Source organism: Lepus europaeus, chromosome 7 (genome assembly GCF_033115175.1).
Source record: "Lepus europaeus isolate LE1 chromosome 7, mLepTim1.pri, whole genome shotgun sequence".
Taxonomy (NCBI): domain Eukaryota; kingdom Metazoa; phylum Chordata; class Mammalia; order Lagomorpha; family Leporidae; genus Lepus; species Lepus europaeus.
The window spans coordinates 97,205,649-97,222,219 of record NC_084833.1 but is presented as its reverse complement, the minus strand read 5'-3'; the positions used below and the strand labels follow the sequence as shown (position 1 = coordinate 97,222,219).

Sequence of the window (16,571 nt, the reverse complement as noted above, 5' to 3'; positions counted from 1 at the left end):
AATTCTTTAAATAAAGAAATAAATAAATCAGAGACAGAAGTGAAGTGGGGTATAGAGAGGAATATCAAGATCTTCCATCCTCTGGTTCACTCCCCAAACAGCTGCAATGGCCATGGCTGGGCCAAGCTGAAGCCAGGAGCTTCATCCAAGTCTCCCACAAGTGCATTAGCAGGGAGCTGGATAGGAAGTAGAGCAGCTATGATAAGAATCGATGTTCATATGGCATGCTGGATTCACGGATAGTGGCTTAACTTGCTGTGCCACAATACTGGCCCAAACTCCCAGTGACTTTAAGTCAGCTGTATAGGCCAGCAAAATTATTTGATCTGGCCTTGTCAAGGCAGGACTCAAAATTCAGTAACTCTGTTGTAGGCTAATTTTTAAGTTGATAATTTTGTATGGCCCCTGAATGATGTTATAAATATCCAAACGGCCCTTGGCAGAAAAAAAAGGTCCCTCACTCCTATATCATTACTAGATTGCTTAGAGAGCTAACAACATAAATTCTACACTGATAGTTGTTCAAACTGTATAATTTTGGGAACAGTGACATCAAGGAAGGCTTTCAGCACAGATTCAACCACTGCAGGCCTAGCTATACTTCTGATCTGCAGTTGACTGAATCCACAGATATGGATACACTGGACACAGACAGCAACTGTACATACATATATGCACAAAAAACCACAAACGAAATACAATAACAGGGCTCTCTTTTGGCTCTGGATTACATTTCTCATTTTACATTTTTATGTATGGAAATCAAGTTCTTAGTGAAACAAAATATGTTTATTTTGCAATATTCATAAGTATCCAATGCTTTTTATTAGACTTAAGATTTTCTTCTTAAATTTAACATTCTCCCACTACAGCCCTTAGAATTTCATTTCTCTGCCATGGTAATTCATATCTGCATTTTAAAAGCATAGGCAGAAATCACTATCTGATTTAGCAGTCAAGCTGCACATACCAGTGCTCTTGTTTTCAGGCACCTTTGAAGACACAGTCATATTTAATGCAGAATACAAGCAGTCTTTTCATCTTATGCCTTAGAGTAATTGCTTCCCACTCCCAGTACTATACCATGACTTGCTCTCTAAGTGCTGTGGCCAGCATGGGGGGGAAATGACCAAAACATCTTGAGTTAACTCAATGGAGTCAGACCTTTGCTAATTGCCAGGAAGAAATCATGACTAGTCAGGTACAGGCACAAAGAGATATATCATGAGAAATGACACAGGTTACCCAGCCCAGGTTTTAGGAAACCATTTCTAGTAAATGCTCTCCAAATGTGGAAGCTGAACTCAATGTCAAACATGACCAGATAAAAATCACAGCTGCATATGGATGATATCTATGATTGTGCATATATATATATACATATATATGTGAGATTAATTGTACTTGTTGGCTTAAAATTATTGTTTACAGAAAACAATGAAGGTGAGAGATATAGAATGCTTTCTCCTAAGTTCTAGGAGCTGAATTGAAGCAACCAGTGCTCTTGGAGCTAACCTAAGTTGGATTCACGCAAGTCATCGACCTAGTCTGAAGATGACAGAGATGTAAAACATTACCAGGCGTGGCCCACAGAGTCAACTGTCTTCTGTGTTTAATAGGCACAAACTATAAGGGGAATAGAAGGTAGGAGCAGTAGGGCAAAGCCCAATGAACAAACTCTCTTAGGCATTTTTCATTTGCACGACAGACGATCCAATCAAATATAAATAAGTAACAGGCTGCATGAGCTTAAATCCAACTAAAAAACATAAATACACATAAAATATACACTGAAAAGTAGATTTAAAACCCACTGCAACATTAGACATTAACACAACATTACAGACATTAATATTAAAATATGAATGCCTCTTGCCAATTACACCTTAATAGAGTTTGTAAAACGTAAGCATATATCGGCACACACACACTCAAACCCACACCCACAAGCACAGAAACTCTTACCTTTGCTTGTCTCTTGTTGGCTTCTCTTCTGGCTTCCCTTTCTTTCAGTCTTTTCTCCTATGGGATAAGGGAGAAATTAGCAACATATAAATTTTCAGTAGATTGTAAAAAGAAAACACACTGACTGGTTTTATTTTTAAAAACTAATTGATATGACATTCATTTTTCCATAAATATTTACTGAATCTCCTCTATGAGATCCGTATAGTAATTCATAATCATTAAGTGTGTGTCAGGTCTGGAATCAAATACCAGCTCTACCACTTACTGGCAATTCATTTTTGAGCTACTTATACTTTCTAATTCACTTTGTCAACCTAAAATGGAAACAACAGAAGAACATATTTCATGAAATTTATATCAAATTATACAAAATAACCTAAGTGACTTGCACAGAATCTGATATGACGGGTATACATTCAATATCACCTTTTAGAAAAAAAAAGAAAAAAAAAAACCAGAGTAATAACTATTTCCCTTATCCTATTTGAAAGCAGAATTTATTAAGACTATAAAATCTTCACCCTGGGGGTTCCTGGCAAAGTGGCAAAGCTTTCTCACACACAAAAAACATGTTATTGTGGTAAATTAGTTTCTAATTGGGGCCAGTGTTTTGGCATAGAAGTAAACTTGCCGGCGACACCGGCATGCCATATGGGCATCAGTTCATGTTGCAACTGCTCCAGTTCGGATACACCTCCTTGCTAATGGCCTGAGAAAAGCAGTGGAAGATGGCTCAAATACTTGGGCCACTGCCACCCATGTGGGAGACCCTGATGAAGTTCCTAGCTTTGGCCTGGCCCAGCATGCGCCACTGTAGCCATCTCGGGGAGTGAATCAGTGGATGAAAGATTCCACCCCCACCCCCTGTAACTCTTTGAAATAAACAAATAAATTGTTTATAACTTCCCGATTAGTTTTTATTAATCACAAAATCCATCAAGATTTTTGAAATAAGAAAAATATGTATAACGTTAAAATTCAAAACAGAATGACCCAGCTAATATGGAAAGGAATGCTATCTTAAATTTTAAAGCCTATTTCTTTTCCCAAAAATGAAGTGTTAACAATAAAAAGCCTTATGGGGCCAGCATTGTGGTGCAGTGGGTTGTCACCAGCTGCAAGGATGCTGGCATCCTATTTGGGAGAGCCAGTTTCAGTGGAGGCTGCTCCACTTCCAATTAAGCTCCCTGCTAACGCACCTAGGAAAGCAACAGAAGATGGTTCAATTGCATGGGCCCCTGCCACACACTACAGAGTTCAGGGCTCCTGGCTTAGGCCTGTCCCAGCCCTGGCCATTGTGGTCATTTGGGAAGTAAACCAGCAGATGAAAGTTCAACCTCTCTCTCTTTTTGTTTCTCCCTCTCTGTCAATCGGCCTTTCAAATAAACAAAAACAAGTATAAAAAGGTGTTATTCTCAAAAGTATACAGGCAACAATTTACATTTTAGAAATTTTAATGATATTATACATCAATATAAAAAGTGAATAGTCAGCAAATAATTTTCATGAATATAAAAATAACATCATGATTTACTATCACCTTCCTAGGCCCATTCGTAGGGAACTAGATTGGAAGTGCAGCAGTTGGGACTTGAGCAGCCACTCATAAGGGGTGCCAACATCACAAGTGGTAGCTTAACCTACCATGCCACAATACCAGCCCTAATACCTAGTATTAGGCCTAGTATTAATATGTTGTCTGTTGCAGTTAATTTCTCAACAATGTTGCAGAGGATTCCTTTCTGAGAGGAGGAGTGTGGTGGGGGCAAGAGGCGCGGAGTCACCACACAGACCCCGGGAGCCAGGTGAAAGCAGGCCTGAGGCGAGCGGCCCACAGACTCATTTATTTGAGTTAGTACAAGAGCTTATATAGCCAAGACCAGCCAATCTGGTCAAGGGGCAGTCTATGCCCCAACCAATCACAGCCTGTTGCCAGGCAGTTTCCAAAGCCATCCAATCACAGCCTGTTGCCAGTCAGGCTCTTGTTGCCAGGAAGTTTCTGAAACCATCCAATCACGGCCTGCTGTCAGTCAGGCTCTGTTGTCATCTGGTTTCCTCTGTTGTCATGTGGTTTCTGAAGCCATTCAATCATGGCCTATTGCCAGGCAGTTTCTGTTGTCAGCGGCCATCTTGGCATGACCTTTTCACCTCAGTGGCCATCTTGGCATGAACTTTTCACCTCATTCCACCACAGTTGTCAACAAATGATACTTGCTGACACTAATTGTCTGCTACAAGATGACTCTTTATCCTGACAGCTTTTTATGGACTTCAGTTAATTTTTGCCATCTCTTGTACAGTTTTCATTAATCTGTTATCTGCACTGCATAACTTCATTAACAGATGTGCTGGCGCCGCGGCTCACTAGGCTAACCCATCCTCCTTGCGGCGCTGGCACACCGGGTTCTAGTCCCGGTCGGGGCACCAATCCTGTCCCGGTTGCCCCTCTTCCAGGCCAGCTCTCTGCTGTGGCCTGGGACTGCAGTGGAGGATGGCCCACGTGCTTGGGCCCTGCACCCCATGGGAGACCAGGAGAAGCACCTGGCTCCTGCCATCGGATCAGCGCGGTGCGCAGGCCGCAGCGCGCTACCGCGGCGGCCATTGAAGGGTGAACCAACGGCAAAAGGAAGACCTTTCTCTCTCTCTCTCACTGTCCACTCTGCCTGTCAAAAATTAATCACGTGCCAGGCCATATGGTGGACTCAGGTATGTATTAACAGGCAAAACAGACAACAGCCTGCCCTTTCAAGGGCTTTGCAGACTCTGATCTAACCCTACTAGATATTCTGATCCCACTAGGGCCAAACCCTGCACACTGCTCAACCCCAACCTTTAATCATTCACCATCATTATAATAACCAACCCAGGTCTCAAAATCACATGAGGTTAAAAAATTTTTTTCCAAAACACAAAGAATAAAAATAGACAGCTTCAAGACTTGCCACACTGCTGATAGATAAGATAAACACCATGCTGAATAGTTCTCTAATTGTTGACACTAGATATAAGGAGTCCAAGCAACAAGATGTTAAAATGAGAATCACTAGATACTACAAGCTCATGAGAATAAAAATAAGAATATCTGAAGATAGTCATCTCAAAATTATATGCAAAATTTTATACATAAAATAACAGTAACATGCTGGCTTTCTGTTTTTGTTTTGTTTTGTTTTGTTTTAAATAAATCTGGTTGTGTCATAAGTGGAAGGGAGATGATATAAAAGGATCTTGTGGGCCGGCACCTTGGCTCAATAGGCTAATCCTCCGCCTGCAGCGCCAGCACACCGGGTTCTAGTCCCGGTCAGGGCGCCGGATTCTGTCCCAGTTGCCCCTCTTCCTGGCGAGCTCTCTGCTGTGGCCGGGGAGGGCACTGGGGACGGCCCAAGTGCTTGGGCCCTGCACCCCATGGGAGACCAGGAGAAGCACCTGGCTCCTGGCTTCGGATCAGCGTGGTGCACTGGCCACAGCAGACATTGGAGGGTGAACCAATGGCAAAGGAAGACCTTTCTCTCTGTCTCTCTCTCTCACTGTCTACTCTGCCTGTCAAAAAAAAAAAAAAAAAAAAGAGGAACTTGTCTCTTTTCATGTAAATAACCTTGATTCATAACATTCATTTTATTTTATTTTATTTTTATTTTTATTTATTTATTTTTTTTGACAGGCAGAGTGGACAGTGAGAGAGAGAGACAGAGAGAAAGGTCTTCCTTTGCCGTTGGTTCACCCTCCAATGGCTGCTGCAGTCGGCGCGCTGCAGCCAGCGCACCGCGCTGATCCAATGGCAGGAGCCAGGTGCTTATCCTGGTCTCCCATGGGGTGCAGGGCCCAAGCACTTGGGCCATCCTCCACTGCACTCCCTGGCCACAGCAGAGAGCTGGCCTGGAAGAGGGGCAACCGGGACAGAATCCGGTGCCCCAACCGGGACTAGAACCCGGTGTGCCGGCGCCGCAAGGCGGAGGATTAGCCTGTTGAGCCACGGCGCCGGCCTTATTTTTATTTTTTTAACAGGCAGAGTGGACAGTGAGAGAGAGAGAGACAGAGAGAAAGGTCTTCCTTTGCCACTGGTTCACCCTCCAATGGCCGCCACAGCCGGCGCGCTGCGGCCGGCGCACTGCACTGATCCGATGGCAGGAGCCAGGTGCTTCTCCTGATCTCCCATGGGATGCAGGGCCCAAGCACTTGGGCCATCCTCCACTGCACTCCCGGGCCATAGCAGAGAGCTGGCCTAGAAGAGGGGCAACCGGGATAGAATCCGGCGCCCCGACCAAGAGTAGAACCCGGTGTACCAGCGCCACAAGGCAGAGGATTAGCCTGTTGAGCCACGGCGCCGGCCCATAACATTCATTTTAGAATTAGATACCAATGCTAAACCCGTCCCTTCATGATGACACTTTTGACCACGATAGAATTTCGTAAGACAGTGTGAGCCAGCCTAGTTTTAGATAATACTTTTACTCTTCAGTGGCCACAGCTAATGAGAAATGGTTTCTGGTACCACTATCTACATAGCTATACAGTGAACATTCAGGGGAAAGTAATGTTAGTATAGGGTCCTAATATACACTACTAATCACAATGCTTATTTTATTCTTTAATTTATTTTAGATCAATGAGCTACACATAAAATACCAGTAATTTAGATAATTTGTCATTCTTGCTTCAGAGCCCTCCATTCCTATTATCATCCCCCACCTCTTTATTCATTGCATCAGAATCATCCTTTAATAAGAGAATTTCTGATGGTTTCAGAAGGGTAGCAATACAGCTGTGAAGTTAAAAAAAAAAAAAAAAGGCCTTACTAGGACTCCCAAAAGTGTTATTTATAAAGCTAGGGGATCTTAGACACACTACTTGACCTTTTAAGTTTTAGATGCATGATCTGCAAAGGAAGGCTAGTTTACCCATTTCATAAGTTACTACTGTGATAGTATATGTAAAGCACTTAATACAGGGCCTAGTTAAGTAACTGCTTACTTATCATGGTTAATATTCTTGTTACTACTATTCCTAAGATGCCTGATTACTGCTTCTTTCTTGACTATTACATAAATTTTAATTAAGTCATTTGGATTCCATTGCCAACTTAACACTGTCCGACAACAGCGAAACAATACAGAGTCTATGAAACATCTCTTTAATTCTTACATATCCAATGTTCACAATACTCAAAAGAAGAATTCAAAACAGCACTGTACCACTATCTTCCCAAGCAGTACAGAGCCACATCTTGATGTGGTTCTGGTATTGAAATATACAATACAGGTAAAACACTCAAAGCAAATTTAAAATTTGAAGTTAAAAGGAATTATTTCTATCTATTCACAGCTGGGATAACAGTTATTATTGTAAATATAAGTAATCTTTCGGGGTTAAGAATGCCTATACACCACGAAGATAAGACCCACAGCCTATCTTTTCACAGCTCTGTTTGAATGATCAGAAATCACATTGCTCCTAGGCAACAGCAGTATAACTTACTAATGGTTTTATATGCAAAAACTAAAGCTCTGGTTATATCTTCATTTTTTATGGTTTCAAAGGTTCTGCAGAGAAAATGACAAATCACAGGTCTACAAGAGTACAACTACCTATAAATACCAAGCAAAGCTGAATAGTCAGACAGTCTAAAACAAAAATGATGCCTGAAAGCCTCAATCAAGACTCAAGGATAGCAAATGAAACTGCTTAGCAGTTACAGAGAAGTCCTCTGAAGTATACAGAGAAAGTAGTTGTACATTCCAACAAGAGAACAGCTCACTCAGTTCCACACTCTGCAATGACAGCAAATCACACAACTCTGCATACGTGTGTGGTTGTGTGTTTTAAACAAATCAAAACTTTCTATTTCCTATATCCCAAGGACCTAAAATTAAAATGTCACAGATGTCTGCACTCCTATATTCACTGCAGCATTCATCACAACAGCCATGATATGGAAACAATGAAAGCACCCACAGACAGACAAAGGGGTTCATAACACATAGTACACACACACACACACACACAGCACCCATAGACTGACAAAGGGATTCATAACACATGGTACACACACACACACACACACATGAGAATACTATTCAGCTCTGAAAAAGCACAATATTCTGTCATTTTCAACAACATGGATAAAGCTAAAGAATACTCTGCTAAATTAAATAAGCCAGGAAGATAAAATAGGAATAATAAAATTTGGAAGATAAAATTTTGGAAGATAAAAATACTATACGATCTCACTCACTTTTAAATGGAGTACAAAAATAAGGAACTGAAAAGTAGAACACAGAATAGTGGTTACCAGAGGACAGGAGGAAAGGGGTGCTAGACGGGTAAAGATGAGTCAATGATTAATGTGTACAGAGTTTCAACCAGGGGGAGTAGGTTCTGGTGATCTATAGGCACAGCATTGTTAATTCAGTAAATAATAATGCATTGCATTTTTCAAAGTAGCTAATAGAAGATTTTCAATATTCAGAATACAAAAAATCAAGGTGCTAGATATGTCAATTATCCTAATTTATCATTCATAATACATACATATTACATGTGGCAATCCATAAATATATATTGTCAAAAATAAAAATTTCCCAAAATTTTCATTATAATTTTTAAAAATTCATACTTCAGTTTTTTAAATCTTCAAGACAACGAAAAGTAGTTGAGTCACAGTAGAAACTAACTGGATAGATGAAAACATGAGTCAAGGATAGGTATACTATGGAGAAAAAGCAAGGAGGACAGAACAAGTACCTGAATCCTACATTATAAAGACTGAGTGCCTATCACAAACTATGGTTTGAAGCTATCTATTTTTAAAGATTTATTTATTTGAAAGGCAGAGTTACAGAGAGACAGAGGCAGAGAGATAGACAGGTCTTCCATCTGATGGTTCACTCCTCAATGGCTGCAATAGCCAGAGCTGCGTGGATCCGAAGCCAGGAGCCAGAAGTCTCTTCCAGGTCTCCAACGTGGGTGCAGGGGCCCAAAGACTTTGGCAACCTTCCACTGCTTTCCCAGGCCATAGCAAAGAGTTGGATCAGAAGTGGAGCGGCAGAGACTCTAACCAGCGCCCATATGGGATGCCAGCACTGTAGGCAGTGGCTTAACCTGCTACGCCACAGTGCCAGCCCCAAGGCTATTTTTTATTTATTTTACTTTAAAGTCAAAGATACACAGAGAGAGAAGGAGAGGCAGAGAGAGAGGTCTTCCATCTGCTGGTTCACTCCCCAATTGGCTGGAACAGCCGGAGCTGGGCCAATCCAAAGCCAGGAGCCAGGAGGTCTCCCACACGGGTACAGGGGCCCAAAGAATTGGGCCATCTTCAACTGCTTTCCCAGACCATAGCAGAGAGCTGGATTGGAAGTGGAGCAGCCAGGACTCGAACCGGTGCCCATATGGGATGCTGGCACAGCAGGTGGTGGCTTTACCTGCTATGCCACAGTGCCAGCCCCAAGGCTATTTATTTTTGAAAGCAAGATCAAACCACTACTTTAAACTAGATCACTAAGACTAAACAGTCTTACATATTAAGTATCTTATCCTTTTAAGTTAAATAAGGCATCATGAAATATTTTGAACATGCTAGAAAAAGATTCCGAAGCTTAGGAAACCTTCTAAAATTGATGGGCATTTTAAAAATATATGTGTCAAATGCAGTAGCATATGATAGGCTTCATGGAATTTTCTTTTCACAAGCAAAATTCATTCAGGTACAACAAATATAATGTTATATGAAATTTACTGTCTTCATGAAGTAAAATTTACTCTTAAACTGTGAAGTTAGTATTTTCAATATTCTTTGGGGACCTGTAATTATTCTAAGTATGGTTTCATAAATGTAACAAAATTACAAGTGACAGACTCAAAAGGAAATATAATTACATTTGCTCAAGGCAAAACCTTATGCTAAAAAACCAGAGATTGTCATTATACTAATATACTCAATTAGGATAAAAACGGTTTCAAAACCAACAATGTGTTCAGGCAAAGCAATTAATTAAAGCAAAATAACCTGTGCGAGATTAATAATACTTCATTTTAAAATTTTTACTAGCTATTGGGATATAAGTGAACAAGAAGGAAGTCTTATGATCAAGCAAAACAAGCAACGTGATTTGCTAGAAGGTAAATTACAAATCAAAAGGCCAGTTTCCAAACAGTAAAGGGTAATTTTGTTTCCATATTTTAAGTAGATCTATAGAATTAGAGGATCCAACTGATCATCTATAATTAGCTTCTATTATCTCATTCCTAATTTTTCAGATAAAGAAAATGGAAACCATGGGAAAAGCATCCTCATGCCATATAAGAGTGCATGAATTCAACTCCCAGCTCTGTTCCTTATTCCAGCTTCCTACTGATGTGCAAACCTGGAAGCAGCAGATGATGGCTGAAGTAGTTGGGTCTCCATTACCCACATGGAGACCTGGGTTGAGATCCTAGGTCTTGGCTTTGGCCTGCCCCAGTCCTGGATGTCAGAAGAATTTGGGAAATGAACCAATGATGGGATATCTTTCAAAAGGCAAACAAACACCTAAAATTTTAAAAGAAAGCGCAGTCCAAATTGATGACTGCTAAACCAAATTGAAGTAGATAATGCCTTACTCAGGACTCAGTTGTAGGAATTCCATCTTGTAGTCCACTACTCTTTCCACCAAACACTATTGCTTCACGATGCCAACAGTTAAAACTCGCCATTTAAGAAAAATATTCCATTGTCTTCTGGGCAGAAATCCATTCCAGGACAGCTTGGTGCATAATGGATTTGAGCCCCTGTTTCATGTCTTAAGTATGTTACTACTCTAAGCATATGAATTTCAAAGTGTTCACAAATGTAAATCTTTCTCTAAACAGACACAAATATAAACAGTATAAATAACAACTTTACTGATGAAAACACTGCCTAGAAACCAGTTACATGTGTATCAGGCAGCATTACACTAAAGTTGAATAGAGGCATCTATTCTACTTATTTCTTTGTGTTTTTTTCAGGCTACATAGTATTTTCAAACTTCTTTTTGGAAGGTATGCCATGGGTTGTTTTGTACAGAATGTATCTTTCACATAAAATAGAACACTGTTACTTGTTTTTAAAAAGACTTATATTTACTCTCTTAGGCACAGAGATACTGACTTCAAAAGCAGTAGTAAATTAAATTCAGATTTCTCCCAACTTTGTCAGCCCCAAATTGTTCTCTTCAACCTTGGTACGGGAGAATGACAAACAATTTAAAAATTGCATGCTGGAGTGAGCATCTGGCCTTGTGTTTGATATATGCATCTGGGTTCACCACTCAGCTCCCAAGTCCAGCTTCCTGTTAATGGAGACCTTGGGAAGCAGTAGTGATGTTTCAAGTAACTGTGCCCCTGTCACATTCATAGTAAATCTGGATGATGTTCCCAGTTCCTAAAACTGGTAAAAGTGGGCATTTCAGGGGTGAACCAGCAGAGTGGAGTGAACCAGTAGAAGGAAGCTCAGTTTCTTCTATCTCCCTGCTTCTCATATAAATGAATACATAGGTACATATGTATGTTATTTTTAACAGTAGGGCAATGAAAATGATTTAAAAGTTCAAAACTAAGTGAAAATGGTGAAGTAGACAACGATTCATAAATAGTATGCTACCATTTTTGGAAAAAGGGAGAAAAAGAATATGTATTCATACTCCTTCTTGCATAAAGAAATTGGAAGGACACAATAAAAATTAATAGTTATGGGGTGGAAGTATGAATAAGAGAGACAGATATAGGGAGAAGCAAGAATTCTCAGTGTATAAGTTTAACATCTTGATTTTTGGAACCATCTGAATATATTACTCATTCTAAAAATTTTAATGTAAAAAAAAATAGACGTGCAAACAGCTTTTGTGCAGTGAGAGCATATCCACAGTTAACTATGCTTTAATTATAAATCTTCCTGAGGACACAGGGACCCATGTATTTTAAATATTCTACATTTTCTCAGCCTAGGGCAAAGACTAGCACACCAACACTGTACTGCATGTACAATCAGATCATTTGAAATTAACTTCCTAAAGGTTTCAGAAACAGTATCACACAAAAGATGGGAGGAGGTAAAGAACAAAAATGAGGAAAATACTTCATTTGGGTAATTTCTTCCTATTTTACTGTTGACCACAATTTAGAAATACTAAAGGGTAAAATATCTTAAATCCAATCTTCCCCTGGATATCTACTCTATGTAGATTTCAAGCTCTAACATGACAAGATGTGGATACTCATTAAAGGCATTAACAAACTGTCAATGCCAAATTTCAATTTAAGTACTGATCTAAAAGAAGCAATCCAAGAAATCTTTAGTTCTCTCAATGACATAAATATCCAACAATTGTAAACAGCTATTTTTCAGGTTCATTTGTCCTTCATATTTCCGGAACATTTTTCTAAACATTTATTTTTATGCCTGAAGCTATCTTCAATATCTACTTTTTCTTGTTCATCAATGGTGCTATGAAGCTGCATCAAATTTTAAAATAAAGAGACCCACTGTTTCTTAAAAAGAGAAGGAAATAGCAGAGAGGAGAGAGACTGCACTGGACCATTAAATAGTTACAAAGTCAAAAGGAAGTGAATAACTTGAAGAACCTTTCTCAGGATGCAGGACTACATCCAAAGGCCTATCAAGTCTTCAATACAGAATTTAGTGTCACAGCAGTGACTCCGGGGTATGACAGTGTGTTACTCTGAAATCATTCACTATCTCAAGAGCATGTTGCAAAAAACTATCTAAATTGTAAATCTTTGTTTGATTAATTAATTCCTGTATCTATTAAAGTGCCTACTTTCAGGGAATTAAATACTATGACATGAAAATACTAGTAAGTGTCATCATAATCAAGAATAACAGAAAACTGTCCAGCTTTAATACCAACAGGTTACATGCTTAGAGAAACATTTCTTACAGGTTTTCTTCCCTCTCTCCCAATATAATAAATTTAATCCTTTATCTATTATCAAGTGAATGTTATAGAAAGAAATTTAACTATTAAGCTAATGTCCTTCAATAGGTGATGGTGAAATGAATTCTGGTACGGCCATACCACTAATGTTACTCAGTAATAAAATCAAGTGTTGAGACTCACAACTTGGTTGACAAAAAGGGAATCCCCAAAAGCTATATATACAAATCCCACAGTTGTATATACATAACATTCTGGTAATGATACGTTTTAGAAAAGGAGAACATGGGTGTGTGTGTGTGTGTGTGTGGCATAGTGTGTAAAGCTGCCACCTGCAGTGCCAGCACCCCAAATGGGCACCAGTTCAAGTCTCAGCAGAAGACGACCCAAGTCCTTGGGGCCCTGTACCACATGGGAGACCTGAAAGAAGCTCCAGGCTCCTGGCTTTGGATTAGTCCAGCTCTGGCCATTGCAGCGTTTTTGGGGAATGAACCAATGGATGGAAGACCCCCCCCCCTCCCTCCCTCCCTCCCTCCCTCTCTGCCTCTCTGTAACTCTACATTTCAAATAAATAAATAAATCTTAAAAAAAAAAGGGGGGGGGGAGAAGAAATGGAGAACATGGAACTCCCTGTATTAATTCTCTGTGAAGTAATGACATTAACAACAATAAAAACTCCATTACTATTACTTGAGTTACCTCAGATCAAAGCTGATTTAAGTGACATTCTCAGAAACTAGTCAGTATACTAGGAGTCCCCCAGCAGAAAGGCAAAAGGAACAGAGAAAATGACAAAATAATTACAGAAAAAAGAGAATCACCAAAAGCAATTAAGAAAGTAATATGGCCATTACTGACAACTACCTACTGACTACTGAGATATCTTTGGAGATGTGATAAATTTCATTCAATATTAATTTAAGATAGGAGGCTCACCCGATGCTTTGCCTTAATTTTCTTCCTATATTCTTCTTTGTCAAATTTGTCCTCTTCCTGAAGCCTTTCCTTTGCTTTGTCTAAGTTGATACCACCAGTGTCGTCATCTTCCTCAGTATCCTTCATGATAGTCTTCTGCATTTGTGGCCACTGCTGAACCAACTATACACAGAAAAAAAGTTAAGTATGGGGCAGTTTACAGTGAGCATCACAGAATATCACTGTGTGTGTGTTTGCATGTAATGATTTTGAAATGGTGCACAAACCCACATTCTGCCTTACAATCTCTAATTCTTAAACATTTTGACCAACTTCGTAAATAAAGTGAACAAACCATAGGAAAGATTTACCCAATCAGGGGAATGTAACTTTCCCATAACCCAAGGAAATCAGAGTAAAGGAAAATTGAAGAAAATAATTTGGAGACGGTGACAGTGCAATACAAATGCTTCTACATGCTTTCAGTGTTCTTGGCAACCTGTCCTCCACATGACTAATTTCAAAATTACCTGTACAGAGACCCAAGATGACTAGTGTATCTATTTTGGGCCATCATTGCACCTGGTATGTACTCTAACATATATCTCATCATACTATATACTTTTACTTTCCTAATTCCCTTGTTAATCTTCATGAGGGCAGCTGGATATATTGCTCATCTCTCCTAAGAGCCCAACTAGAACCTAACATATACCAAACAGGTGTTTAAAATTGAACAAGGATGTACTTATTGGCCTATATTATATGTAAGAATTGAAACAGTTCAATAAGGAGAAAGTTTGGGTTTCACGGGCTCAACTACACACAATTTTTCACATAAAATCTATTGTTAGGAACAAGATAACAGAGAAGATAGGACACTTTTCTGGAAGTCAGGGGACTAGACTGAAAGTCCTTGCTTTTTTACTCATATATTGTATAATGCTGAATAAATTTATCTCTGGATACTTGTATCCTTTGCAGAAAAATAAAGAGATTTGTTGGACTCAGTAATTTTCAAGTCTAACACTATAAAGCTATAGGCAATTTAGAGAAAACAGATTCTCTTATTTTATCTAATAATTGGTTGTCCAAGAATTTAAATAGCTGCCACTGTTTTTGAAAGACTGATAATTAACCTGCAGACAAATGGAAACTGTGAGAACACACATCTCAGGTATTAATGCCTCCATTCCTCTTGTAGCCACCTCAGCCATTCTTCAAGATGAGATTCCTATAGTCTCAACTGTTGGCAACCAATGAAGGTGACAAATATTGCTACATGAAGACTCATTCTGGCAGTCACTAATTCTACAGAAGCAGGGGAGGAATTGCTTGTGACGGTAACACTATCACCCATTACTAGGATTCTTCATTCCTATTTCTATTACAAAAGCGAAAAAGCCCACCCCTCTAAAGACTGAACAATAGTAGCATTTCTTTCAGCACTTTAGATCGAAATTTCAGTTTGGTTCACAGTGCTAAACCATTCCTGTGAACAATAAACAAACAATGAAATAGTTTATGAGTAAGGATTTACACTGATCTTGGAGTTAATTTGTATAATCTGTGCAGATAAACATAGTAACACAGTAAGTATCTTCATTCTATTCAAGGCATTCATTTCACAGTGAACATCAGTTGTAATACGACTGTATTCCAGGTTAGTCTGCTTCTCCTATGCTGATGTCTTTTTCACTAAATCGTAGAAGTTTATTAGTTATTTACATAGGTTTCTTCTTCAGCTTTCAGCAACTTCAAATTTCACTGTTACTTTTCAACAGGTTTACACATTTCAAAATAATGCCAAAATCTTTAACTTAAAAATGAAAAGAAAACATATTCCATTACAGAAATAGGTGATATTCATTCATTTGCCAAATTTTTCTGAGGGTTTACTATATTTTAGTCATTGTTCTAGGTGCTGAGGATACAATAGTGAACACGAAGTCAGCCAAGTTATCGTCCCTGAAAGAGACATGAGATGTAAAGAATGGACAATAACCAAATAAATATAAACTGTGGAGTCACCAAGTAAGAGCTGTGAAGGGTGAGGGAAAAGAGATTATGGTGGGTATAAGGTGCCATATGCTATCTTAGAATGGTTAGGGAAATCATAGAATGGTGAGAATGAGGCCACGAGGTGATATTCAGCAGGCCTTGCTATGACCATTAACCAATCTTCATTGCCTAGATAAGTCACTTGACAGTGTGCATTTACTTCACCATTTTAAAAACTAACATAATTGCTTGAAATAGAGTGAGTTGTCATGAGTAACCTGGGAGTGGTAAATAGTTTCATGCACTATGGGTGGAAATTTACAATAAGGCCAGGGTAAAGGCAAGATGAAAACAAGGCACCAAGATGACTTTGATGCGGAAAATTCCCTCCCATGGCTAATGCAGCAGGAAACATCTAAGTCCAGTATCTAAAATTGAGCTAGTGCAAAAAAGAGACAGTATAAAGGTAAGCAAAAGAAATGGTGGTAAGTAGTTGTATTAGCATTTTTCATGCTTGTTCCCATAGAAAATGTTGATGAATACCATGAAGAGAAAATCTCATCTGTAAAAAGGGGAAATCTCATTTATAAAAACAAAGTTCAAAACCAACTCCATGTCAGCATCACCAAGAAGTAATTTCAGTTACTGTCAGTAAGGCAACCTAGGCCATTGCCATAGAGCTGATAATATGCCTTACAGTTACAGTGAAAGGACCTGCGAGTGTGTTGTAGAGAAATATTTAATCTGTCATTACTGGACAGTGAGCCAAGCTCTTCA

At 39.2% G+C, this 16,571-nt stretch overlaps 1 protein-coding gene across 1 annotated transcript in view; it reads right to left on the bottom strand.

The window, feature by feature from the left end:
* Positions 1–16,571, bottom strand: part of DDX10 (DEAD-box helicase 10) — a 305,207-nt gene that overhangs the window by 97,434 nt on the left and 191,202 nt on the right. Inside the window, exons 15-16 of the mRNA XM_062196969.1 lie at positions 13,815–13,976; positions 1,966–2,022 (exon numbers count right to left, since the gene is read on the bottom strand). Coding sequence (XP_062052953.1) covers positions 1,966–2,022; positions 13,815–13,976 — 219 coding nt within the window. The remainder of the gene's footprint in view (positions 1–1,965; positions 2,023–13,814; positions 13,977–16,571) is intronic.